Source organism: Rhinopithecus bieti, unplaced genomic scaffold (assembly GCF_001698545.2).
Source record: "Rhinopithecus bieti isolate Rb0 unplaced genomic scaffold, ASM169854v2 scaffold_13857, whole genome shotgun sequence".
Taxonomy (NCBI): Eukaryota; Metazoa; Chordata; class Mammalia; order Primates; family Cercopithecidae; genus Rhinopithecus; species Rhinopithecus bieti.
In genome coordinates this window covers 1,193,348-1,221,047 of record NW_016807741.1, presented here as the reverse complement: position 1 = coordinate 1,221,047, position 27,700 = coordinate 1,193,348, and the positions used below count along the sequence as shown (strand labels likewise).

At 44.4% G+C, this 27,700-nt stretch overlaps 1 protein-coding gene and 1 long non-coding RNA gene across 5 annotated transcripts in view; one reads left to right on the top strand and one right to left on the bottom strand.

Annotated features, from left to right (window-relative positions):
- PINX1 (PIN2 (TERF1) interacting telomerase inhibitor 1) overlaps positions 1-12,808 on the bottom strand; it is a 75,929-nt gene extending 63,121 nt beyond the window's left edge. Inside the window, exons 1-4 of one of the 3 annotated variants that reach the window (XM_017883688.1) lie at positions 12,653-12,808; positions 7,607-7,716; positions 6,060-6,152; positions 4,843-4,921 (exon numbers count right to left, since the gene is read on the bottom strand). In XM_017883688.1, the coding sequence (XP_017739177.1) occupies positions 4,843-4,921; positions 6,060-6,152; positions 7,607-7,716; positions 12,653-12,671 (301 nt within the window). In that variant the 5' untranslated portion in view covers positions 12,672-12,808. Of the gene's footprint in view, positions 1-4,842; positions 4,922-6,059; positions 6,153-7,606; positions 7,717-10,699; positions 11,780-11,809; positions 12,373-12,652 lie in introns of those variants that run through there. The other 2 variants (XM_017883689.1, XM_017883690.1) reach the window with 2 other exon arrangements.
- Positions 12,716-19,713, top strand: LOC108536695 (uncharacterized). Of its 2 annotated transcripts, XR_001887587.1 has the most exons (4): positions 12,716-12,808; positions 13,775-13,842; positions 17,014-17,127; positions 19,425-19,713. It is a non-coding gene; the product is annotated as an uncharacterized LOC108536695 (long non-coding RNA). The 2 variants fall into 2 exon arrangements; XR_001887588.1 differs by lacking the exon at positions 17,014-17,127.
- The last annotated feature ends 7,987 nt before the right edge of the window (positions 19,714-27,700 follow it).

The window sequence follows — 27,700 nt, the reverse complement described above, 5'->3', positions numbered from 1 at the left end:
ATCTGCTTGTCAAGTTCAGATAGAAGAGTGCCACAGAAACAGATCACAGGTAGAAGAGAGACTAAATTTTCCTATAGTTTTAAGAACATTCAGCTATGAGGTTAGAGAAACTGGAAAAAAAAGCGGCCGGGCGCGGTGGCTTACGCCTGTAACCCCAGCACTTTGGGAGGCCGAGGCAGGCGGATCATGAGGTCAGGAGATTGAGACCATCCTGGCTAACACAGTGAAACCCTGTCTCTACTAAAAATACAAAAAATTAGCTGGACGTGGTGGCGGGTGTCCGTAGTCCCAGCTACTCAGGAGGCTGAGGCAGGAGAATGGTATGAACCCAGGAGGCAGAGGGTGCAGTGAGCCGAGATCGCACCACTGCACTACAGCCTGGGTGACAGAGCGAGACTCCGTCTCAAAAAAAAAAAAAAAAAGAAAAAGAAAAAAAATCCAACAAACCAACCATCTTCAGAGGATATAAGAGAAGCTGGAAAAAAAGAAACTCTCACCCTAATACTGGAGCGAAACAAGCACGTGTCCATTCAACAGCATGTGACTGCACTGAAGTCCCTCCCAGGAGTGACTTATTTCAAAGGTGAAATGGGAACTATACAGCAGGCTCGGAAGAACGTGAAGGCAGATGTTCCAAACTTGAGGCAAAGCCCAGCAAGGGTTCATTATTTCCACAAGCTGAAATATTCTCTTCTGCAGCCACTTCCCAGGGACACCTTGGATTTTTTTTGCAAAGACATCCTACCAGTAAATTCTTCCCTTTTGTACTTCATATGGCACATAACATTTTCAATGCTGATGTTCCAATCACAGATCACAGAGGAAGTTATCAGCTTAAAGTGGCTCCTACCAACTGCAAGTGTATGAGGGACTAGGCGCTGGACTGGAGGCTTTCCATGAATTCTTGGATTTCCTTCCCACAGCCACTCCATAAGAGAGCTGCTGTGATGCCTGAATTCACCACAGAGGACGACACTGATAACGCACACCCAGGAAACCACCGCGATGGGACCGATGCCCAGAAAGACATGACTGAGAGGCCACATCCTGAACCACCACACTGTGCCCTCACAGAGCAGCTCTCAGCCTTGAGAGGACAGAAGAATGACCTGGGGAGCGTCTCTACCTTCTCAGTATGCAGGTATCAAGAAGGATGCGTGAGCACTGCCAGGCCTTGAGGAATCACTTTCTATCTATTTGTTCACGTGCACTCGTGCCTGAAACCGCTCGGAGTCTGAGTTATGCGCCAATCTCGCCGTCCTTTCCCAGGTGCCCCCTCCCACTTTACAAAGGAAAGGCACAACTTTCCTCTTACTGGGATCAGTGAGGGACAAGCGAAAATACTGGTGTCAAAGCAGCAATCAAAGCAGCTTGCCTAGCCCCCACACCCCTACGCCAACCCAGCTCGTCAGGAGATACACTGCTAAAGAGATGTGTTTAATAAGCATTCATTAAAATTTTTAACAGATCTGCTAATTTTACTAACTGTAAACTACTAATCATGAGGGCAGGTACAGTGGCTCACACCTGTAATCTCAGCACCTTGAGAGGCCGAGGTGGGTGGATCACGAGGTCAGGAGTTTGAGACCAGCCTGACCAACATGGTGAAACCCCCGTCTCTACTAAAAATACAAAAATTAGCCAGGAGTGGTGGCATATGCCTGTAATCCCAGTTACTCAGGAGGCTGAGGCAGGAGAATCAGGAGAATCGCCTGAACCTGGGAGGCGGAGGTTGCAGTGAGCCAAGATTGTGCCACTGCACTCCAGCCTGAGCCACAAAGCGAGACTCCATCTCAAAGAAAAAAACAAAAAAAAAAAAAAAAAAAAGAGAGAGAGAAAATAAAACCCTAGATTCCTTATCGAAATCCTTCAGAGTAAAGTAAATTTTCTAGCCTTAATCGTGGTTTATGGCTCTAGACTTACCAGCCACACTATCAGGAGGCTTACAGTGCTGAGTATCTCTCCTTGCTTTCCTCAGATGTTATAACACATTTAGTCCTCACAACAACCTTCCAACGATGATACTACTGCTTCCATTTGACCAAAGAGGAAATCGAAGTACAGCCATGTTCAGCAGTTTACCCAAGGTCACGCAAATGAAGAGTCAGACCAGGATTAAAATCCAGGCAGTCTGACTCTGGTGTTGGTCTCTAAACCACTACATCCTATTTAATCTCCAAGTCTTATATGGTCATGCTTACATTCTTTTTTTTTTTTTTTTAAGATGGAGTTTCACTCTCGTTGCCCAGGCTGGAGTGCAACGGTGCGATCTCGCCTCACCGCAACCTCTGCCTCCCGGGTTCAAGCAATTCTCCTGCCTCAGCCTCCAAGCAGCTGGGACTACAGGCATGCACCACCACACCCGGCTAATTTTGTATTTTTAGTAGAGACGGGGTTTCTCCATGTTGGTCACGCTGGTCTCGAACTCCTGACCTCAGGTGATCTGCCTGCCTCAGCCCCTCAAAGTGCTGGGATTACACCGTGCCCAGCCAAGCTTACATTCTTATCTGTATTTCTACTGAGTTCAAGTGTGATCATAAATATCAAGATGTTTTCTGTGTATAATTAGTAAGGAATAGCGTCCTTGAACTTGACTACTTCATAGATCCCGCATTTCCTAATATGAGTCACTCAGTATTTTCAGGAAACATTTTCCTTATCTTTTTCTTCTGCTAATAAATTATTGTCCTTCATATTAGGACCACACACAGAACTGTTAGGATATTTCAAAGTCATGATCCTATGGCTAAGGAAAACTGTCCAAGTTATGCGTTCCAACAAAAAGTTCAATCTGGTTAGAAAAAGTACCAACAAAGCACCTTTCCCTTCATGCTTTTGGGCTCACTTCTGCACACAGCACTGCAATAAACCTTCTATGCTTAGATGTGTGCTGTGATTTTTACCAGGTAATTACCAGCATATTCTGCTAGGTACATCCAAGCAGGACTGTGCCTGATACCCCTGCAGATCCTCACACCTAAACTGGTACCGAGCACACAGTTCAATAAATATTTGCTGAACTCAAGTCTAATTCATTATTTCACTCCACAAAATTCTCTTTCAATCTATCACATATCTTTTGATTATTCACACATGATACACAAGAAATAGATTGTTTATAAACTAGAATGTTTATAAAAATGCTTGCAGGCCGGGCGCGGTGGCTCAAGCCTGTAATCCCAGCACTTTGGGAGGCCGAGACGGCGGATCATGAGGCAGGAATCGAGACCATCCTGGCTAATACGGTGAAACCACCGTCTCTACTAAAATACAAAAACAGCGGGCGACGAGGCGGGCGCCTGTAAGTCCCAGCTACTCGGGAGTCTGAGACAGAGAATGGCGTAACCCGGGAGGCGGAGCTGCAGTGAGCTGAGAGCCGGCCACTGCACTTCCAGCCTGGGCGGCAGAGCAGACTCCGTCTCAAAAAAAAAAAAAAAAAAAAAAAAAAAAAAAAAAAAAAAAAATGCTTGCAGATTACAACAACAAAATCCAATTAAAAATGGGCAAAGTACTTAAATAGACATTTCTTCAAAGAAGATATAAAAATGGCCAATAAGCAGATGAAAAGATGCTTAATATCGGTCATTAGGGAAATGGAAATCCAAATCACAGCGAGACATCATCTCACACCCATCAGGATGGCTACTATCAAAAATATGAAAGATAAGTATTGGCAAGGATATGGAGAAATTGGAAATCTTATGCACTTTTGATGTAGTCACTATAGAAAACAGTATGGCAGCTCCTCAAAAAGTTAAAAATAGAACTACTATATGATCCAACAATCCACTCCTGGGCATTACCCAAAGGAAAGGAAATCAGCATGTTGCAGAGGTGCTGGCAAACCCACGTTCAGTGTAGCACTATTCACAACAGCCAAGATATGGAATAAAAATAAGTGTCCACCGGCCGGGCGCGGTGGCTCAAGCCTGTAATCCCAGCACTTTGGGAGGCCGAGACGGGCGGATCACGAGGTCAGGAGATCGAGACCATCCTGGCTAACACGGTGAAACCCCGTCTCTACTAAAACTACAAAAAACTAGCCGGGCGACGTGGCGGCGCCTGTAGTCCCAGCTACCCGGGAGGCTGAGACAGGAGAATGGCGTGAACCCGGGAGGCGGAGCTTGCAGTGAGCTGAGATCCGGCCACAGCACTCCAGCCTGGGTGACAGAGCAAGACTCCGTCTCAAAAAAAAAAAAAAAAAAAAAAAAAATAAGTGTCCACCAACACAAGAACGGGGAAACAACATGTGGTGCATACACACCATGGAATACTATTTACCCTTACGAAAGAATGAGCGTTTTCCATTTGAGGCAACATGGGTGAGCTTGGAGGACACCAAGTGAAATAAGCCAGGCAAAGATAAATATCGCACATTCTCATTCACATGGAAAAGCTAAAAGAGTTGAGCTCATTAAAGTAGATAGCAGAATAGTGGTTATTAGAGCTAGGTAAGGAGAATAGCTAGGTGGGAATAGCTAAAGATTGGCTAATGGATATAAAAGTCCCACTAGATAAGAGGAAAAAGCTCTAGTGTTCTATATATAGCACTGTAGGGTGACTATAGTAAATAATATTTTATTGTATATTTTCAAATAGCTAGAAGAATAGATTTCAAATGATCCCAACACAAAGAAATAATAAATGTCTGAGGTGATGTGTATGCTAATTGTGCTGATGAACACAACACATGTGTACATTACAAATTGTCCACAGGTATTGATGTACCACACTGTACTCAATAAATATATAGAATTGTATCCATTAAAAATAATAAAAGCAAAAAACAAAAAGTAGATAAACATATTTTCACTGACAGCTTATGTCATCCAATTTCCCTACCTGCGGTTTCCTGCCCATGGCAAGTGTTCAGTTCAGCCAGAAGCTGGTTAAAATCATCCTGATGGGCAATCCAGTTGTCCTGAAAATATCAAAGAAATGAATGAGAGGTAAGCCTGTAGTTTACTTACACTGACTGGGATGATATATTTTAGAATCAAGGAAATCCAGTGGTTAAGAAATTTTAAATGTTTTACCAAAATGTTATTTGATAAATTTAAGTGGATTCAAGAAATAATATAAAGTTAAAATGCTCTTTATCCAGGTCAGTATTAAAAAGCGGCTTCCTGGAAGCTTAAGGCCTGATTTCAAAAGTGAATGACTATCAATCAAGTCAATCTATAGTAAAGAATCAACAGGCAACCTGTGTGCTAAATGTTGAAGTAAAACACAATGAAATTACTGTTTTTTTCTCACTAGGGGAAATTCCATCGTTCAAAGGACAAGAACCATGAGAGACACAGAAATGCTCTTCTTTGCTCAGTAGAAATTAAAATATTCTAATTACTTGCATCAACTCCAATTTTACAAAACTCTTGAGGAAGGGGAGGACGAAGGACCTCAAGTCCCCTGAATCAATGAGCATCCATTTGTAAGGTGGTTACCTAATAAGTTCATTATTTTATAAGAGAATGAAGATCTCCCAAACCAGTGGGAAGCAGGGTTTCAATGTAGGAATCTGCCTAATCACATTCTTACACATTTTTAAGAATACTTAAGGTAAAGCAATACGGAATAGGTTTACTGGGCAATGCTTCTTCTAAGAAAATAAGTATATCTGTGTTATCTCTCCCTCAACAACTACATTTGAAATCAACCTTATATAAACTCTTTCTCTAGTGGCTAAAAATTTTAGCTCCGCCAATCCACTACTCAGAGATACTGAACTAACCAAAGTAATTCAATTTACCTAAAGTAATTCCCCAGATTTCCTACCAGATTCTGTTGGCTGCAAAAACTGAGGAAGAAAACTTCCAGTTTAGATACTTTGCAAAAGGGAACAATGATACTAAAAATGAAAAGCACGGTAGGCCACGGACTTCGAGTTACAGTGCCACTCATTCAAAGTGTCAGTGTTCAAGAGGAAATGTGAATAAAATGAAATGCTGCACCAACAGTCAGAAACAGATGAATCAATCAACTGACTGGACTAAAATTTGTAGATTTATAAGACTAAAGTCAATTATGCAAAGACACGCAGGAGGCACACTGCTGCTCACTTCATGATTGATGGTAGCTCCGAGTCCCAGGTGGTTATTTTTCACTTGAACTTTAATATGATCTGTAGCTCCTTGCTCCTGAGCCCCTAAACCCTGTGGAGATTAAACACAAAGAGAGTTAGAACATGCCTCTCACTGACACTCAGAAGCAGAGCACTGCAACAAAACTCACAGATGCCCATGGCAGGTGTTCTGAACTGATGATTCTCTCCATTAAATACTTTCACAAAACAACACGGGGGAGGACTCTAAGTCCTCTGTATCAATCAGCACTTATCTGTAAGATTTTCCAGGTAAGGGAAGATCAAGTGCAAAGACCCTGGGTGGGAAACACTCAGTGTACTGGGAAACCTCAGAGGCACCCGGGTGGCTTCCGCAAACGAAGGAATGAAGGAAATAGGATGACGAGGGGCTAGATCTCACATAACCTATGGGAGGAATTTGGATTTTATTTTAAATACAATGGAAAACCACTAGTCTTTTAAGAATGACATGATCTAATTTCCATATTTTAAAAGATCATTTTGGCTGCTGTATAGCAAATGGGCCAGAAGAGAAAAAGGAGGGAGGAAGGGAGGCAGCTGAGAGTCTAACGAGTCAATGAGTGCAACTGATGGCAGTGGCTGAAGCAGAACACTGCCCTACATGGAGAAGAACTGATGACTGGGGGTGCAGGAGGTGAGAGGGTGGAGGCACCAAGCGTGACTCTCAGGTTTCTGGCTTGTGTAAGTGGCAGATGGTACCACGTATGAAAAATGGGGAAAACGTGGGAAAAATATATTTGGGGGAATCAAGAGTTTTATAATAGAAATGACACCCTTGAGATGCTTACCCAAGTGGAAATATCAAGTAGGCTACTGAATTCACAAATCTAGAGCTCAGAGGACAGAACTGGACTAGATACAGAAAAATGACAGTTCCCAGACTTTAGCTAATCCAAAGTGTTGCAAGGGAATGAACGAGATCACCGGAGCAGAGTGCAAAAAAGGGCCTGAGGTTGAGCCTCAAGGAGCTCTAATAATCAAAAGTCTACAGAAAGAACAGACAGCAATGAATTTAGGAGTGGCAAGTGAGGTTAAAAGGAAGAACAGAAGAGACAACAGCACTCTGGAGGCCGAGACAGAAGTATTTCAAGGAGAGGAGTCAATTACATCCAGCACCACTGAGGACTGAAATAATATGAGAACAAAACAAGGCCCCACTGGATTGGCACTTAAAGATCACTAACAACCTCAACAAGAACCATTGAAGTATAGAGATATCAGCAGCTCTACTGGAGTCACAAACAAATGGAAAGGGAAAAAAGCATGTAGCCCTAGTTGCACAATCTACAAAAGATGCTAAGCATGGCAGCTTAAATGATAGACAGTTGACACTTATGTTCAATCCTAACTTATCATCATAAGGTCACAACAATTTTTGATTTTGGATCAAATCACTTACTGATCCAAAGCATAAGTTTCTTCCAGTCTCCTAAGAAGGAAGTTTTCCCCTAATTTCTAATCTCTTTTCATAGCTCAGATTTTTTCTGCTTTTCTCCAAAATACCTTTCCTTTAGACCACCCCATCTTCTCTAGCATCCTCTGGCCAAACTTGGAATCGTCATTACTCCAGGCAGTGTTCTGAGGATCCACAGCCCACTTCTGCTTCCGCCGACCTAGAAATGAAAAAGCATCTCATCAGCAATGCACTACCTTTCAGACCTGGAAAATACCACACAAACATACACATGCATAACTTTGTGTATTTTACGTATGTTTGTAAAATATGACATACATTACAATACAGAAATTAATTCAACCCTCAATAGAATGTTAACAGACTGGATCATTTATCCTGGTTTTCCTAATAAATGTACATTCTAGACATATAAGTTGACCTCTTAAGATCAAAATTGAAATATTCCCTCATAATGTGGCAAAGCAAATACTCAATATACTGGAGCTGCGCCTTCCATACTCCACCATCAGCACAACTGAAAGCACCTGTGGACACCAGCGTCCTCATCACCATCAGCAGTGGGAGCGGCAGCAGTTACAGCTTCCACTGCCATGCGTTACTACATAGAAAATAATATGCAATACCAAGGATGCACTTAAAATAATAAATGCCAATTGTTCAACCTTAGACTTGCTCCAAACGCTGTACATAATAAAGATTCACAGTAACCCAACGAGGGTGGATAGTACCATCGTCGCTGGCAGATATGAAAATCTGAGGCTTAGAGAAAGAAATCTGCCCAACATCCCCAAGCAAAACCCAGACCCTTTAAACCAACCTTGGTCCTACTGACTTCAAAGCTTATGTTCTTAACCCACAACACAGAATAGTCATTACACTCTTGGGGAGAGGTAACTGTACCCGCCACACATGTGACCTACAGAAAATAACAACTCCATCCCTCTCACAGAGATGCCCTGAAGCCCTCTGACTCCCCTTTGAACTTCTAGAATCACTTACCTGTTTCTTAACATCCACTGTATTAGAGCTATTTACATCCACCTTTCGGGTTTCCCATTAGACCATCATGTCCTTTGGGCTCATATTCATGTCTTTTTTCTGAGGCTTCATTGTAAGAAATAAAAAAATCACTGTGCCCACAGCAGGCACTCAATAAATATGTGAATGGAATAAATGAGTAAACATGAAGAATGGGAAGAGGGAAGAAAGGAGGAAAGAAGAGGCAGAGGAAAAAGGAAGGACGGAGTATAACCGAATTAAGAGAGCTGCTTTGAATCTCATCAAAGCAACTTTTGTTAATGCATATAAATTACTGATCATTATGAACTCAAGTTTATCACTGTAGTTTTAAGGAAAATTATGGCAAAAATAAAGAACTCCAAAGGTTCAAAGAACAAGAATATGAAACCCAAAAGTAGACTGTGGCCAAATGAGAAATTTGGAGGTGTCATTACCATTTATCTGCCACATCAATATAAGCACATTGTCTCACCATCAACACAACCCCTCCTACCTTGCCCATCTCATCACATAATTAAAAAATAACACAACCCCCTGGCAAAGGGGCTCACTGTGCCACACATAAAATCAATAGAGGCCCATAACTATGCACCCTCCAGCAAAAATAGGAAACCCCTTACAAATACACAGGCAGAAAAAAGGCCACCTAACAAAGCAAAACAAGCTGGGCTCGAATTTGTAGTGTTTTGCAGAAAAAAAAAAGGTGACCCAAAAATGTTCCATCTAAGTTACCACTTCACTTATCTTGGCAAATACTCAGCATAACACTGCGTCTGCTAATGAACAACACACCAGAGAGAAGCCTGTTAGCCAGTATTCTATATGCAAGCTGGCATCAGGGTGTCAGAGTTCATGTGTCTACGCAGTGCTTGCCAGGGTTCTTTGACTAGGGTTCGTATGAAGGAGACAGTTTTGAGAATAAGCTCACACTCTGCAATAAGAACTGCACACGCTTCATGTTACATACTTATATAAAACAAACGATAATGCCTACACGAGAAATTAGCTCTTCGAGGTCAGTTCCTCTCCCCCCGGGAAATGGCAGTTAGCTTCAATCAATGGGATCACACCAGTGTTTCCAAATAAGGATGTTAAAAGGGAGGGGGGGGGGCCAGTTTCCCATTGAAAATGAGTAACACTGGGTTAAACAAAATACTGAAGAATCTCCTGGAAACTTTACTATGCAAATGTGCAGATCCTCTTAGGGGAGGCCAGAGCAGGCCTACCATGCTTCCCAGACTTACTTGACCAGAACCTTGCTTCCCTGGAACATTTCCTGGCTCTAATGCCACGCAAGTTTCCAGGTGTGGAGAATCATGGTAAGGAAAACACTGCCTCTGAGCTCTTCCAATTGGCTCACCTTTTACAAGTCCTTTGTCATTCTCATGCCACAGTCTGTTCTGTGCTCAGATCTCAGCTTTGTTCACTAACACAGCAGGCCTGACTGCTATCCTTTGAAAGGCCTGTTTATAACAGGGAACCCAAGGGTTCCCACCATTCGCAGAACTGGTAAGAGTGGCTCATTGTTCCTGTTTATACAAATGATATGGTTTATGCTGAATGCCTGCTTTCCTTCTGGGAGCCTGGAATTTTGGTATGTGCCAGGTAGAGGGTGTCTATGTGACCAGCCCCCAGGAAATCCCTGGCACTGAGTCTCTCACTAGCTTCCCTGGTGGGCAACATTCCACATTTGCTGTCAGAACTCACTACTGGAGGAATTAAGCGTGTCATGTGTGACTCCCTGGGGGAGGGCTCTGGAAGCTTGATGCCTGCCTTACTCTGGACTTTGTCCCATGCATCTTTTCCTTCTGTCGGCTTTGTTCTGCATCCTTTTGCTGTAATAATCTTAGCAGTGAGTGCGACTACATGCTGAGTCCTGTGACTGAATCCCCCAACACATCGCTGAATCTCGGGATGATCTTGAGGACCCTTGACACGATCTGGAATAGCAGCGTTTACAGCATGGCGCTGGACTTCAGGTAGAATGCCCTGAATCTGCAGAATCACTATCTGGGATGTATTTAACCATCCTCTAGCAGGTACTCCTATGTGGAGATCTAACTGTAAATGGATCTGTCAGGATACTTTTGGGCAAATCCAATAAAAACCATCCACACAACAGCTCAATACCACATGACTTATGCTAGGATCCCACTTACTCTAAAGGGCGTGTTGAGTCCCAAGAGCCAGGAGCAGAAGTTTTAAACAATCTCTCAAAATTCAGAGGTTGATCAGAAGGAGCGAATTGTTACACTAAATTAAATTTGGCCTGAGGAGGCCTCCGGACTTCAGTCCTTTCATAAGGAACTACAACCTATGTTAGAATTTAAGCGAAGCGAAAGCCTATCGTAGGAGTATACTCTTTTAACATATAACTGAGTCTCAATCCTTTACAGCAGCTGAGCAGCAATCACAAGCAGCCAGCTGATTCAAATAAGGCAAATCAGAGCAGTAACCCTAACCAAGTTGTCTCTGTACCTCACTTCCATTTACTGTCCATAAATACTGCCTGACAGCATAGGCTTGGAGTTCTTATAACCTGTTCTAGTTCTGAAGGTTGCCTAGTTCTTGAATCATTTTTTGCTCAATCAAACTGTTTAATTTGTCTAAGGTTTTTCTTCTTAACAACACCAATTCTAAATATCTAATTACAGAAGATGCTATACCCATTTGGCAAATTATGAAGAAAAAAAAAAACACAGAACGTTACATATTATGACAAGGATTTGACAATTTGGAATAACGTTGGGAAAGGAGAACTGAAAACACTCTCTTGAAATCATGCAATCTGAATTATGGATGTCTACAAATAGCATTTTACACCTCTCTACTTCAGATTTTTCCAACTATGTTCATGTTCACCATCGCATTGATTTAAGGCCACCTGGAGATAAAGATAGTAAGAGAAGATTTTAGTGGCCTCACAAACACCAATCAAAGGAACAGACATAAATGAACAGCAGAATTAGGGCCAGAGTCGCCAAGTGCATGCCGAATTGAGCAAACATCAAATACGAAAACCAGAAGAGATCTTAGCTATCTAGGCTCTAATCCTGACTCCTCATTTTTTACCGGTGAAAAAATAGAACCCACGGGTTCAGTCTAAAACATACTCATTTCTATGGGTCTCCGCTGGTCTTACTGGCAAGAATATAAAGATACAGAGATAACTGGATCAATTTTGCCATTTTCTAGCTCAATGACTAGGGGCAAATTATTTTCCTTTGAACGTCAATTTCTGCCCCTGTAAAACCGGGATGGTGACTGACCCATTTTGTTTTGTGCTCCTAGTCCTCCGTCCTCTTAGAAAAAAAAAGAGTGCTAACAGCATTTATTTCACAAAATCCCTGTGCTGGTCTGGTTGATCTGTTAAATAAGCTGTTTCTGTTCATTGCTCCCGATACAACTCACAAGAAGGACCCGCTTTTCAAGATCAAAGCACGACTGCCATCTGGTGGCAAGCGACCTCAGCTGCAGGCACAATTCAGAGGTGCAGCAGCCTCTCCAGAGACAGGGCTTTCACCGGCTCCACAAAGTGAAGGTAAACGTCAAAGGTGAACAGGCAGGACCGGGCGCTGCGGCCAACAAGATCAAAAACGCCGACCTCATTTAGAATTACGCATTAGGCCTGCACTCCCCCGCTAAGTGGCTGACGTCCCATATTTGAGACTTCTAACTCCTTTGCTTTTCTTTTTCTCGGTCAATGTGATTACAGTTTGAAGTGATCCTTCTGCTCAACCTTCTCTTTTTAACCTGCGGAAGCTGAGGTCCGGGGGCAGTGAAGCAACCAGTCCGGGTCCCCACAAAGGGCGGCGGCGGGGCCAGTCCCGGGACCCGGTGTTCTGACCCACTTCGCGCGCGCCCCAGGGTGACTGTGACGAAGGCGTCTCCGGGAGACACTCGCGGTCTTTCTCACTACCAGACCCGCGGCCAACTTTCGGGGAGCTCTGCCGCGAGCAGGACAAGCAGAGCCAGGCTCGGCTCCCCGGTCCCCCGACCCCATGCGCCAGGCGCGCCTGGAACCCACGCTCCCAGTCACTCGGGACTGCCGTGCGGGTCACCCGGCACCTTCACCGACGCGCCCGGGTCGGGGCTCTGCTTCCGACACTCACGCTCAGCCAGCATAGACATGTCGGAGAGCCTGTGATACCGCGGCCTCTGGACCTGGGTGACTGCGGCCACTGGGCGGGCAGGAGACTCCAGGAGAATCCGGACGAGCGTAACTCCCTCGCAGGCTGACTGCTGCGGACGGGGCGCGTGCTGGTGACGTCAGTGGCGCGCGACTCGCTCCTCGAGCACGCGGCGGTGATAGGGCGGAGCAGGGCGGGGCAACCTGGGGCGGTGACGGGACAACCAGGGGCTGAGGGGGCGGTGGCCGCCCGGCGGGAGGTGGAGAAAGGAGTACGTATTCGCTCATTGGCTGGAGGGAGTGTGCGTACTAAGTGATTGGATGTGAGTAAAGCCCGCCTGGGCGTGTCTGCCGCGGAGCACGCGCTCACGTGGGTTACCTGTAGGGTCTCCACCCGGAAGCCGTAGGTACGGGCAAGGAGGGTAGTGGAAAGACGTGACCTGCCCTGAAGCAGCTCAGCCTCACGGGGAAAAGAAATGTGTAAAGAGCTGAAGTTAGGGTCATCAATGCTGTATGGACAAGGAGTTTGAAAAACTTGGCTGGAGGGGAGGACTTTGTGCTGTATTGTCCCATCTCTTCTTCATACCCTACCTCTGCTTTCTGAAATAAACAGATGGATGATGGATGGATGGATGGATGGATGGATGGATGGATGGATGGATAATAGATAGATATATAGGTAGATATTAGATACCAGATAGATAGATAGATGTTAGATACTAGATAGATAGATAGATAATTAGATACCAGAAGATAGGTCTGCTATCTATCGGTTTTTGTGTGGGACTAGATAGATAGATAGATAGATAGATAGATAGATAGATAGATATTAGATACCAGATAGATAGATAGATATTAGATACCAGAAGATAGGTCTGCTATCTATTTATCGGTTTTTGTGTGGGACCCGATAGATAGATATAGATAGACAGATAGATAGAGATGATAGATAGATATTAGATACCAGAAGATAGATCTGCTATCTATCGGTTTTTGTGTGGGACCCAAACTTAAACAGGTAACTAGTTCTGGGGAAAATGGTATCTCTTTAAATAATGGTATGCCTTCAACAAGGCAAAGATTTTATTTATTTTCTCCACCACAGTGCACACATTGGAACGTTGCCTTTATCATATCCATTTCTGTATTCGTACCAGCACCTCGCAAAATAGTGTGAGTATGGTAAGGCTCCATAGATGTTTGCAATATTTAATTAAAGTGTCCCTGTCTCCAGGGGAGTTCTAATAAGATCCTAGCGATAACACTTTTAAGTATGGTAGACACATGTTTTTGGATGAGTGACTCTCCAGTAAACTTCGGGTGACAGTGCACACAGAAGCCTTTCCTACATAAAAGGAAGATAAAAAGAGACAACTCAGATGACAAGAAAAGCAACTGAAGGACTAGATTCTTGTTTACAATGAAATTCTCCCTTTAACTAGGAATCTGTACAAAAAAGGTAAACTCTAGTTTCTTAAAAGTTAGAAGAAACACAAAAGGATGCTTATAGCTATCAGTGAATACTCGGGGGTGAGGGGAGGCAAGTGAATGGAATCTTCCCAGCCAAGGCAGGGAAACTGTGATGTTGTGACATAGGGAACAAGGTTAAAAGTAGGGCATTGGACTCAGGCAGGCAGGATCACAAAAATCTTAGGATAATTAGCAGATCTATTTGATTATGCCAGAGAGAGTGGAAGGTAGATATATAGAAGGAAGAACACTGAATTGGTCGGGAAATCAGTGTATTTCAAGCACCTCCTGTGTTGGTGTGTTATTTCAGAAAGGTGATTTTGTCTCTAAGATGGTCAGAAAGATTGAAGCAGACATTTATGGCCTGTTGCCATGGTTCAGGTGGTAAATGGTTGAGTTATCGTTGGATCTTGTGTTACAATGAGGTGTCTCCTGGAAATGCTCAGTTAGAGGCCACAGAGGAATATTGTAGAAGGGACTCTGCCTTTTGGTGAATGCAGGATGGTTTCCAAATTTTGTTTCAACCCCAGCATTCTGTATGGCTATGAAATATTAATGGAGATCATCTACTGAAAAAGAATATTATTAAGTTTGGGATTTTAAAAAAATTACAGAATCTTGTTTGTATTTTAAATGGCCAGCTGGGAGTGGAAATTGCACTTGTGAAAAGAAGGTGATCCAATGTAACCCATTCTATCTTGTCCTTCAGTCTCTTAGCAGGCTCCCTTGGGCAATGCTTCACAAACATGACTGTGCATGCCAATCACCCAGAGATCATGTTAAAATGCACATCTGGTTGAGGAGGCCTAGGGTGAGCCTGAGATTCTGCCTTTTTTTTTTTTTTTAAGACAGGGCCTCACTGTGTTGCCCATGCTGAAGCGTAATTATATAACCATGGCTCACTGCAGCCTCCACCTCTCTGACTTAAGCAATCCTCCCACCTGAGTGTCCTGGGTAGCTATGACTACGGGCATGTGCCACAACATCCAGCTAAATTTTTTTATTTTTATTTTTTGTGGAGATAGGATCCTCCTATGTTTCCCAGGCTGGTCTCAAATTCCTGGGCTAAAGTAATCCTTCCACCTCAGCTCCCAAAGTTTCAGGATTACAGGCGTGAGCCAGATTCTGCATTTCTAACAAGTTCTAAAGATGTGGATACCAATGTTCCACAGACCTTTCTTTCCATAACGGTCCATGACATGAGCAAAGGTATGAATGGACTTAAGGGTAAAGTAGGTTCTCTTTTTTTTTTTTTTTTTTCCTACTCAGGTAGTTGGTTCTCCCAAGTACTTAGTTCTGCTGGTGTAGCCAGAAAATGGCTAAACAATAGATAAACACTCATTAATTTATCTATTGTTTGGCTGCTTTCTGGCTACACCAGCAAAACTAAGTACTTGGGAGAGACTATGTGGCCCCCAAAACCTAATATGTTTACTGTCTGATCCTTTAAGAAAACTTTCGCTGGCCCCTGAATTAATTTCAAAAACATGATGCTCAGTGGAAGAAGTACATGGTATATGATTCCATTTATATGAAATTCTAGAATAGGCAACACTAATCAGCACGTAGGACAGATTTGAGTGATCCAGGCCAGAAGCCATTCTGTACAACAGAAAAAGCCAGAAGATGTACGAAGAGAAGAAGACTGAGATAATGAGGGGTAGGTCTCCCAAAGGCAGGGCGTCAGAGGGAGCTAGCAGCTTCTGCTGAGGCTCTGGAGAGGCCCTGGGGCCCCAGCGAACTTGCCTTCAGAGCCTGGCTGCACTCTTGGTCCTGCACTCCCTGTGAGGTCCAATTATTTGTCTTTTTTCCTCCCATGGTTCATTTAGCTGAGAATCATATTTCCTTTTCATACTTCTAATATACTTCCCATTACATAAGGTAAGCCAAGTGAGTGTTGGTTCTTACAAGCAGAAAAGCGAAATACACATGAGAAAGTGCTTAAGATACGTAAAGAGGAAATAAATCTCTAGGACACCAAGTTGTACCAATGGTTTGATCATTCATAGTTCATTTAATATCAGTAATTAAAAAATACATATTAAAGTCTAAAAGGTAATACTCTAATTCTTAACTGAAAACCATTTCTAGTTGGTAAGGTTATGGGTTATTGTTTGATCTTCCTAATGCTTTTTTTTTTTTTTTTTTTTTGGTACATTTTCTTCTGGAAGTGAGTCATATTTTCCTGCATCTTTCACACCTGGTAACCTTTTTGTTTTACATCTGACATTGTGAATGTTACTTTATTGGGGGCTGAAGGCGTTTGTATTCTTTTAAATATTTTGTTCTGGGATACATTTCCCTTGGGGAAAATGTGGCCTTTGCAAGCCTTTTGTGTAAGCTTTGCTAGATGGGCCCACAATAGTCTTTAAGTTTAGTTATAATCTGGTCCCACTATTAAAGCAGCACCCTACCGAAGATTCTGCTTGATGCTCCATGTGTTTAGAAATTATTTCCACTGGGGACACGCAAATTGCTTTTGGCTCTGTGCGAGCTCTGGGGATTTTTCTGCCTGCTTGTCTCTGGTGGTTCTTTCCCACTAGTTTCCTCCAGTGCAAGTGCTGCTAAATCTTCATTTGAAGACTTGAGGAGACCCTTCTGCAAATATCTGGAGTTTCCCTTGGTATAGTTCTCTTCTCTCTGACACTCGGCCCCAAGAATCCTAGATTTCTAGGATTTTTGTTCCCTAGCTCAGTGAGACCTCCAGGTTCTGTCTGAGTTCCTTCTCCCTGTGCTGCAGCCTATGAACTCTTCAGGCCGGAAATGAGGGCTATCAAAGGGCTCACCTCCTTTATTACCAAATTGTTAGAATTGCAGTTCTTCACTGCCTTTTGCTCAACGTCTCAAAACCATTGTTTTGTCTGTTTTTCCCAGCTTTGTAGTGAAGATGAAAGGGTAAATCCAGTTTCTTTACTCCGTCATGGCCGGAAGCAGAAATTCCTAATACTCTTTGACTATTTCAAATGATCTACAATTTGTATACTAGCTGTGAGTACTTACAAAAGTCAAGTATTCAAAAAGTGGAATCATTCTAGCTGTCACTGGCAAATTAGAACTGTAAAGGGTTTAAGTCAACAAACCAAATTTTCCCTTTAAATTGAAACCACCTTTGCAAAAATTGTCACAGTGAGAAGATTATGACAAGGAAAGAGACCTGACCTAACCAACTCCATCTTGCCTTTCATCTCCAGGCTGCCCGTGTTCGTTCCTGGGGGTAGGCTGAACTAACTTTGGGAGGAATTTAGTTTATAGTTTAATTTTAAAACATGGATGCTAACAGCCCCTCCCTGAAACAACCCCACCATGGCTCAGGTGTAATGCAGCCAGAGGCCACAAGACTACTAACGTCCCTATTTGCTCCTATAGATAACATTACTATTATAAAACCTAAGGTTGGTATTTTATAATACACCAAAACATTCTGCATTCTGATGGATCCACTGGAGCCACCCAGGCCAGTAAACTGGCTCATCTGGTCTTGTGGCCCCCCACCCAAGAAGTGGCTCATGCAAGAGGAGAGCTTCGACTACCTATGATTTCATCCCCAACCCAACCAATCAGCACTCCCCATTCCCTAGCCCCCTGCCTGCCAAACTATTGTATAAAATTTCAGTATCTGAATTTTGGGACAGCTTATTTGAGTAATAATAAAACTCCAGTCTCCCATTTAGCTGGCTCTGTATGTATTAAACCTTCTATTGCAATTCCCCTGTCTTGATAAACCAGGTCTACCTGGGTATCCTGCAAGAGAAAACCATCAGGCAGTTACAGAATCAATTTTTTTTTCAGTGATGACAAATAAACCTGAAATGACATGATGCAGAAAAATAAAGTATCATGTGCTCTGAACGACTGCTGCTGAAAAAAAAAACTAAATATTTGAAAGAGCATCTTGAATTTTAGTAGATTTGTGTATATTGTAGATGTTGGGGGAGGCAGGGTAAAGGAAGAGGAGAGCATTTTTTTCATGTATTCAAAGCTAATTCTGCCACTGGTATTTGCTGTAGGTCTCTCCTGCACCCTTCCCCTGCCAACATTTTGGGTTATTTCTCTAATTTGCCTAAAGAAAACTGATGCAGCCTGTGGCATCTTTTTGTGTGTGAGCATCCCAAAAAACTGTCGCCATGACCTTGGCTCTTGACCAGTCCACTTTTTCTTTGACTGGACCATCTCCATTTCTTGGTAGCCATTGCTTTGATTGTGCTTTGTCTTCAGGATTGTAGTGGTAAAGCTGTGGTTTATCTCCTGTTTCAATTCTTCAAAGAAGTGCTTCAGGATCTTGATTCCACTTGTTTAGAATTTCCACTGAAAGCTCTGCTCTTGTCTGCAGCTGATCTGGGTATAATAGTTCTGGCACCCATTGAATGGAAAGATTGCTCAACTCTAATTTTTCAGTCAGAGTTGTATACACTGAACCAATTGCGATGTCTATGGTTTAGCTATTGTTTCTCCTGTAAATAATTAGCCCTCTTCAATTAGTGCATGAACGAGCTTACTTTTTTCCTTGCAAATTAATGTGGATGGTCTACCACTGCAGGCGTAATTTTTAACATCATCTTGTTCTTTCTTAAAGTAAGTTATCCAGTTGTAAACTGCTTATTTCTTTGGGACATTGTCCCTGTAAACTTTTTATAAAGTATCAGTGATTTCACCATTCCACCCAAGCTTCACCACAAATTTGCTGTTTGTTCTTGCTTCAATTTTAGCAGAATTCAGGTTGCTCTGAAAGGGGCTCTTTCAAACTGATGTCTTAGTGCCTCAAACTAGATCATGTTCACACATGTTATAACAAGTTATTACAAGTATATTTTGGCGCAAAAAATTTGAAATCCATGTCTAATATGACTTTTCCACAAACTTTTGGAAGACCTCTCCTATGGTTATGCATACACTCCCCAAATGTATCAATCCAGTTGCTATTGCCCAAAGAACAGAAGGCTCATCACTCCATGGAGGGTTTTTCCTGCAGCCCCTGAGACTTCTCACTTTCTCTGACAATCCTATTGTCATGTCGTAAAAGGCCTGCCCACTTAGTCCAACACACTAGAAATGGATGATTGATAACAAGTGTATTTACCCATCCCCTGGGGGCGAAGTCTCAGATTTTGTGAGGTTGTTTGCCCCTGCAGTCTGCTTTAAACTCAACTTTCTGTTGCTTGTGTCTCTGGGTCAGAAGAATTTGTCAGTGATAGTGTTTTTGTTAAAGTCTTATGCCCAATTAATGCCAACTCAGGGCTCTCATCCCCTAGGGCTCCTGTAAGCATTTTTCTTGTCTTCTCTTGCAGTTTCTATATATTATAGAAGTTCAAAGAAGACAGACTCTAGCCAAGAGCAGTGTGAAGAAAAGAAGGCTCTATATTGATCGCAGTCCAGGGATGCCTTCTGGCTTCCTGGCAGCAATTCCGGCCTGAGATTCCTTCTCTGTCATACTTCCTGTCAATGTTGTATGATATCAAGCTGTAGCCATCTCAAAAGGACTGTGAATACCTGTAAATCCCAACCATCAAAAATCACACCGAGGAATCCAAATTAGCATTATTATGTCAAAAGAAAAATCTGATTTCCCCACTGTCTTATAACTGCTTTCTTTATTGTCCTAAACAAGCCTTCCCTAACCCTTGAGTGAGATAGTGACACTTTAGTTTCTTATATTCTAAAATGTTTTCAGGGACAGCTGATGGCAGAGGAGAGGGCAGTGGGGATAGGCAGGGAGACAGATAGCTGCACAAGGAAGGTATAGGGACGAGGTGGGAGTCAAGATGATGAAAGGAGAGAGGGATGATGACTAATTTAGTCACCCATTTGAGAGGATCTCCAGACTTGCACTGCTGGCTAAGGACCCCTATCCTAAGTGAGAAAGCATTATATCAGGCAGGGGCTCTACCCTGGTGGTTATGGGTGGACATTTTGGAGTCATCTAAGGAGGCTTCCCGAGCCTCACTGTTGGCTCTCCCTGACCCGTTCTAAAGCTTTCTTTCTAGCTTCTGCTGCCCTCCAGGTAAACACTCCACAGCCTGTGGAGCTCTGTGAGTATAGTCTGTCCTTCCCATAATGATTTGCCTTGGTGCAGTAATTAACAGAATGAGCTCCAAAGTTAAGGGTTCAAATCTGGCTCTGACACTTGCAATTATGTCCCCTCTGATTCCTCATCTGCTAATCCATGGGGTTGCTGTGAGCACATGGAATGCCTCATGATACTGCAAGGGGGCACTGCCAGGTGCCCTGAGAATTACAAGCAGCTCTTGGTGCCTAATCTGCTCCATCTCTTATTCTTCATATTCTTTGTGTGTCTTCCTCTGCCACTTACCAGCTGTTGACCTTGGGCAGATTACTAAATTTCCTATGCTTTTCCCCATTTATGTAAGAATAGCAATGGTACCTACCTCAAAGGTACTATAGATGCTATAGATGAAATATTGGTTTCCTCCTTAAAATTTACATGTTGAAATCTTAACCCCTAATGTGAGAGTATTTGCAGGTGGGACCTTGAGAGGTGATTAGTTCACGAGGGTGGAGCCCACATGAATGGGATTAATGCCTCATAAAAGAGATCCTAGGAAGTCTTGTCCCTTCTACCCTCACCAGACACCAGTTCTGGTGAAGTGGTCCCCTCACCAGACACCAATGCTGCCAGCACTTTGATCTTGGACTTCCCAGCCTCTGGAACTGTGAGAAATAAATTTCTGTTGCTTATAAGACTGTGTTACCCACTCTCTGGTATTTTGTTATAGCATCCTGAATTGACTAAGACAATACATGCATTGCTATTCAATGAAGTGATAGATACCACTCAGGACAGCAGCTGGCACGGAGAAGGAACTCAGTACCTGATGTGCCTGTTTTGAGTGCACACAGTTTTGTTTTGTTTTTAACTATACACCAAGGCCACTGTCTTGATCTGTCCACAACTGATGCCCATGTAGGTAATAGATGAGAGACTCCTGGGTGGTTGGGGGTAGTTTCTTTGGACATAGAACCCTTCAGAATCATGACCTGTTACATCATTAGCTGGGGGTTATTGCTGGTTGAGGCGGGTGATAAAGAGGAGGCCATGACCACAGAGTACAAATACTTGCATCAGGCACTACTTTAAGGAAATCTCTAAAGTCTTTTAGAACACTTTTATTTATACAGTGTTAATTTATACATAGTCCCTTTAAAAAACTTTGTTGCAAGAGATATTAAGTCAAAACCATTTGCAAAACTGTAGCACCCCATTTTTTAAAATCCCACTTTTAAATAGAAAAAAGTATATATAATAGTCTATATATGCATACATATATGGTTTAGTATATGCATGGAAAAACTGGGGGAGACCCTATTCCAAATTGTTAATACTGATATTTTCAGCAGAGGAGGGGAAGACATTACAGAAGACTTTTATTTTCTACAGTATGCATTTCTATATTGTTGCAACTTTTAAATAGTAAAAATCCCATGTTACTTCTTTATTATATCAGAATAGCTTAAATTCTCCTATTCATTAAGTTGAGAAAAGGGGTATGCAACTGTGGAAAGTGTGGTCTGCACATGAATTGGACATAAGTGTCTTGCCTGTAAATTTAACTCCATCTCATCTACTCACTCCAAGGCATGCTGGAAACCCATTACAAGCACTCATGACAGAAATCTGTCAACATTTTGGAAACCACTTGACCCCTATAGGATGCCTATGTGAATGTGGAGCTGTTGAAAGTGTCACTCAGTTGGCCACAGTTGGGTCCTCTGTAGACGCCCTGGCTTCTGGTGCACATAGTGTGTCTGCAGCAGCTCTGCTCTGCCATTCATCCACATTTTATATTTGTTAGTAGCTTGGGAGAAGTTGGGGTGGAGTTAAGAAGACATATTCTGTGGGCTACCCTCCAGCTTACTCCTCCATTAGACAATTAACGATGTACTGAATTGATGGGGTCAGATTCCAAGACACCAACTGTACCACATTTTCTAGTGGTCAGAGTCACTGTGGGTGGCAAAAGTCACAAGCCACACACCTAGATGTGGCTTTCTCTCTGATGGCAAAAGGAATGGGCTGAGCCAGAGTTGTCTCTCTGGGAAGGCTTGCCCATCTTGCTTTCCACCTCTCTCCCTGTCTGTGAGTACGAGTGTGGCAGGTGTATAGATCAGCCAGCTGGGGAAGGAGTCAGACTCAAGGCAGAGAAGCAGCCTCACTTAGGCGCTGAGCCTGGTCATGGACTCCAGTTTGGTTTACCAGAAACCATACATGAGGGGAACACCACATGTCCAGGTCATAGCGACGTACAGTGAAGGGAAGAGCTTCATTCACTGATGTCAGCTCTTGCTTGGAGCCACTTCCTGTTTCACAGAACAAATGATTCTTTGAAGTCCAACTCTGCATGGCACACCCAAAGCCAGTGATGACTGGGATGCCTCCTGACTCCAAAATTTGACTTCTAATGGAGGATGAGATTTACGAAACACTGTGTTTTGCAACCGAGGGTGGGAAAGTCCTCACTTTTACACAGTCTTCACAGAGTGAAGATGTCATGATATAGGCACCTTCCAAAGTGCGCTGGTCCCTTCCAATCCCAAAGATCTCTCCCAGCGTCATGGCACTCATTCTCTGTCACTGCCTGACCTTCCTGAATGCTTTCGTTGGCATATTCTGCTTGCCCTACATTTTCTTTTATTTAAGAAATATTTTAAGACAGCATCTCACTCGGTTGCCCAGGCTGGACTGCAGTGGTGTGATCACAGCTTACTGCAGCCTTGAACTCCTGGGCTCAAGTGATCCTCTCACCTCAACCTCCTGAGTAGCAGGGACTACAGGCGAGCACCACCATGCCTGGCTAATTTTTAAAAAATTATTTTTTGTAAAGATGTTCTTACTATATTGCCCCGGCTGATCTTGAATTCCTGGGTTCAAGCAATCCTCCCGCCTCTGCCTCCTAAAGTGCTGGGATTACAGGCATGAGCCACTGTGCCCAGCCATTCCGTGCATTTTTTCTTTTTTTTTTTTTTTTTTTTTTTTTTTTTTTTTTTTTTTTTGAGACAGTCTTGCTCTGTCACCCAGGCTGCAGTGCCGTGATGCGATCTTGGCTCACTGTAACCTCCACCTCTTGGGTTGAAATGATTCTCCTGTCTCAGCCTCCAGAGTAGTTGGGCTTACAGGCACCCACCACTACTCCCGGCTAATTTTTGTATTTTTAGTAGACACGGGGTTTCACCATGTTGGCCAGGCGGGTCTCGAACTCCTGACTTCAGGTGATCTGACCGCCTCAGCCTCCCAGAGTTCTGGGATTACAGGCATGAGACAACGTGCCCAGTAATTCCCTGCATTTTCTTTTCCCTCCCTTTGCTATTATTTCTCCTCCAGACGTGTAGCCTTAACTATCACCTGAACTTGTTTGGTCTTCTCTTCTCCTTATAGTCTCATTCCCTTCGAGGGCTCATGCTTTTCCATGATTTCAGCCACCCTGCCTTTCTGATGTCTCCCCGTAGGTCTTCTGGGCAGGGACCTTCCTTCGAGCACTGTCTGCCTTGCCATTAGCACTCACTTCGCCCTCTCTGTCTCTGTCTCAGGAGCTCTTCCTCCTGCTTTGCTGTTCCTAGGACTGGCACATCCATCCACCGTTAACTAGATCCCACAGGGCTCCATATAGTTCTCCATGTAGGGCTGACTGCAATCAATGGGTGCCTGTTTTGCTTCCCAGGAGGGGGCATGTTGAGTTTGGGAGTGGGAGGCAGCAAGCTGGCCAGGGGCTGTGGTGGGAAGGGCATGAGTCTGGGGCCCACAGCAGGCCAGGCACAACTCTGCCACTCCCCAGGGAAGGAGGTCACCTGGCCTCTGTGAGGCTTCGTTTCTGTATCTGTAATATGGAGAGAAAGAGAATATGGAGCGGAAGCAGTGAGGGGAGGGAGGGGACAACGTACTTGGAAGTGGATTGTGAGTGATAAGGAAGGAGCAGGCAGTTGTGATGATCAGCCACCAGAGCACTGTGGCCATATCCCAAATAGTTTCCATCCTAAGCTTTCCTTCTCCCTGGGCCTAGGACCCCTGTCCATATAACAAAGTCCAGATGAATGCTGAGCTTTGAAATAAGAAGCCACGTGGGAGCTTTCCGTTTGGAGAAGAACTGCCTTTGGCATAATTCTGAGCCCCCCCCCCCCCCCCCCCGATGTTTTAAGAATAAAGGCTGAGGTGGGAGTCAGTGGGTAGGGAGGGGCACCAGGTAAATTAGGAAACCCAGGTGGGCTGGCCCCGGGGCGGGGCTGGGTATTGCTAAGTCATCAGTTATTTAACCTTATGGAGTTTTATTTAGCCACCTTTGTGTGACATGTTTTATATATATCATTTTATTTATTCTTCACCAAGTCCCTGTGAATGGGGTGGTACTATTGTCCCCATTTTAAAGAGGAGAACACTGAGGCATGGAGATATTAACAAGTTTACAGATAGTAAGAGCCAATAATAATAATAATAAGCCCAGGCATTCTGATCCCAGAGTTGGAACTGTTTGACTAACTGATTATTTTGATACCACAAGTATATGGCTGTCCCTGTGGAGTTGTGGTCTCCCCGAAAAGGTGAGGCTATTTTTGGCATCAGTCACCAGGGGGAGAAGAATTAGGGTTCTCAGAGGCAACAGAAAGGGGCAGGGAAACAGCCTGGTGGGATTCATCCCTCTTGGCCTAGTTGGAAAAGCCGGCAAGCTATTGAGGGAAGGGGCTGAGAAATGGAGAATTTGGGTACGGTGTCTGGAGGCCGTGCCAACCCACTGGGCCCAGGGCGGAAATAGCTCAGAACACACGGGAGAAGGCGGGCGGGGGAAGGCCCGTGGCAGCTCCGCTGTTTCTATTTCCTTGTTTAGTGGTTACTTGTCACCTGTGACTCTTGCCTGATGCTCAGTGAGGGCCCTTGGGAAGATCCAGCTCACCTCAGCTGTGCTTAAGGTTAAAAGAGAGCAGCGCGAGGAAGGGAAGGGGTGCACGGGAGAAGGGAAGGGGTGCACGGGAGAAGGGAAGGGGTGCACGGGAGAAGGGAAGGGGAGCGCGGGGGAGGGAAAGGGAGTGCAGGGAAGGGAAGGAGAGGGCAGGGAAGGGAAGGGTCCGCGCGGGGAGGGAAGGGGAGCGCCGGGAAGGGAAGAGGAGTGTGGGGAAGGGAAGGGGATCGCGGGAAGGGGACGGACAGCGCGCGGAAGGGAAGACCACATTGGTGGTCTCGGAGGTTCCAGGGAAGGTGACCCTTGGAGAGGCAATGCTTGCCCCACATGGAGATTCACTCTCCAGCCTAAACCCAGCCGACAGTGAGGATTTTTTTCTGCTGGGAGGAGCCATAATTAGACCTAAACATTAACAGCAAATCCAGGACCATCCCTCACCAAGTAGGAGAATAAGGGAGAGAATAAAACCTCCCGGGAGTCTAGGATGTAATTGGACCTGATTTCCCAAAGGAACATATATTTTTTCTTAACCTTATCCAACATTATTTTGTGATTCTAGGCCCTTGGTTGGGGCCTACACAGGACAAGCTACTCCCAGAAAACGAATAGAAAAGAGAACATTTTCCGAGGGTTCTCTTGACTCCTTTCGGCTCTGTCTCTGTGTTATTTCCAGGCAAAGGGCAGGATCCCTCCGATTTTCCATATTCATAGGCCAGTTTTGAAAGCTCCTCCCCGGATGCGGAGACCACATTCCCCGTTCGGAAGGAGGTGGATGGGGAGAGTCTGCATAAGGAGATGGGAGTATAATTCAGGTAGAGTTGGGTTTTTTCCAATGTACATATAAAAATCCTTAAATATTGCTTGGTGCTATATATTTTTCCTAAGTATGACATCATGTCGAAGGAGCCCCGGAAGCCTCTTCCCTTCTTCATTTGTGAGACCAGCTTCCACTTTCTGTGACCCGCGCATGCTGCAGCCTCCTCTGGAAACTGAACACTGGGCTAGATCAGTACTCCCTCTCCAGCACTGGTGGAAGGCTGTGGAGGGGATCTGAGCAGCAGCTCTGAAGGCCAAGGTGTCTCCTGCAGCCAGGTGATGGTGGCCCAAGGCTCCGGGGCTTCCCTTGCCTTCCCTGCCTCTCTCCTACAACCATTCTTGCCTCACAGTTTTGCAATCATGGTGCTTGTGTGTGCGAGGGCAGGGAAGGCGGGTCTTTCCCTGAAGCAATGTAGGTAAAAGCCTTGATGGATGTAAAGTGAGGGTCTGGGGAGCTAGGAGAAGAATGTGAACTTATGGGAGTGCATGTGCCCCCAGCACTACTCTGAGAAAAACAGATGCCAGCTCACTGCACCAGACGGAAGACATCTTTTAAAGATGAAGACAGCCACTAGACAACGAAGCAACAGGAACATTAATCTTAGAGTCCTAGCAGCCAAGGAGGTGTCAGGCAGGCCCCAGGCCACATGGAATTCTTTGCCCCTCTCCCTGAGTTTAGGGTGGGAATGATGAGGTGAACCACCCCTGGCGCCCAGGGGCAGTCGCTCCCTGCCTGTGGCATTGAGGTTCTGAGAAGGGACCATCATTCAGATCAATGGGCTGACACCTGGGTGCAGTGGAGATCAGGCCAGGCCTGGGAGAGAGTAAGCAGGAGAGGGAGCCGGCAGGAAGCAGGATGAGGAAGAAGAGAGGGCAAAGAGGATGGGGTGGCTCAACTTCCATTTGTCTTGGCTTTAGAAGTGTGTCCAAACGGACCTCCATAGTGCATGATTAGATGGCTGGGGCCAAGGACCTGGGGGCTGATGGGTGGGCCACCTTGGAGTGGGGAGCCCTGTGGGTCTGTGTGTGTGTGCGTGCATGTGCCAGCAAGTGCAAACTGGACAGCAGTTCACTATGTGACAGCGTTTGCTCACAATAGTCCCCCAGCAACCCCAACTACCAAGGAGCCCAAATGTCTCCATTTACCACAGAGAAAAGAGGGTCGGCTATAAGCTGAAGGTTTGTGTACCCTCAGAATTCAAGCATTGAAATCCCAGCCCCTAAGGTGATGGGATTAGGAGGTGGGGACTTTGGGAGGTGATTATCCATCAGGGTGGATTCCTTACAATGGGATTAGTGCCCTTAGAAAAGGGCCCAAGGGAGCCTCTTCACAGCTGGAGGGCACCGTCTATTACTGAAAAGCCCTCACCTGATGCTGAATCCCGCTGGCCTCACTTTGATCTTGGACTCCCCACCTCCGGAATTGTCAGAAACACATTTCTGTTGTTTATAAGCCCCCCAGTCTATGGTATTTTGTTACAGTAGCCCAGACGGGCTAAGACAGGGTCCAGATTAACAAGTACAATTATATGCTGGCAAGAGGCAGAATCTTAAATCCCAGACCTAAATTCCCCAAGAGCCAGAATTCAAGAGTACTCTCTAATTGCCTTTGATGAGAATTCAATTTAGGAAGGATTCTATTAATAGTTTAAACTAACCAGGAGGCGCTTCCCATATCTTCTCTGCAGAACCCAAATTCTCTCTAAACAGCTGAACCTTCTGCAAGCTGAAGATTCCTCATCAGTTTAATAAGAGGTTTGGAAAAGAGATTTGGAAACGAGTGGATAGGAGGGGGCTTTCTGTTTCTTTCCTGGTAGACATGTCCCCAAATTGGCCCCTTCTTA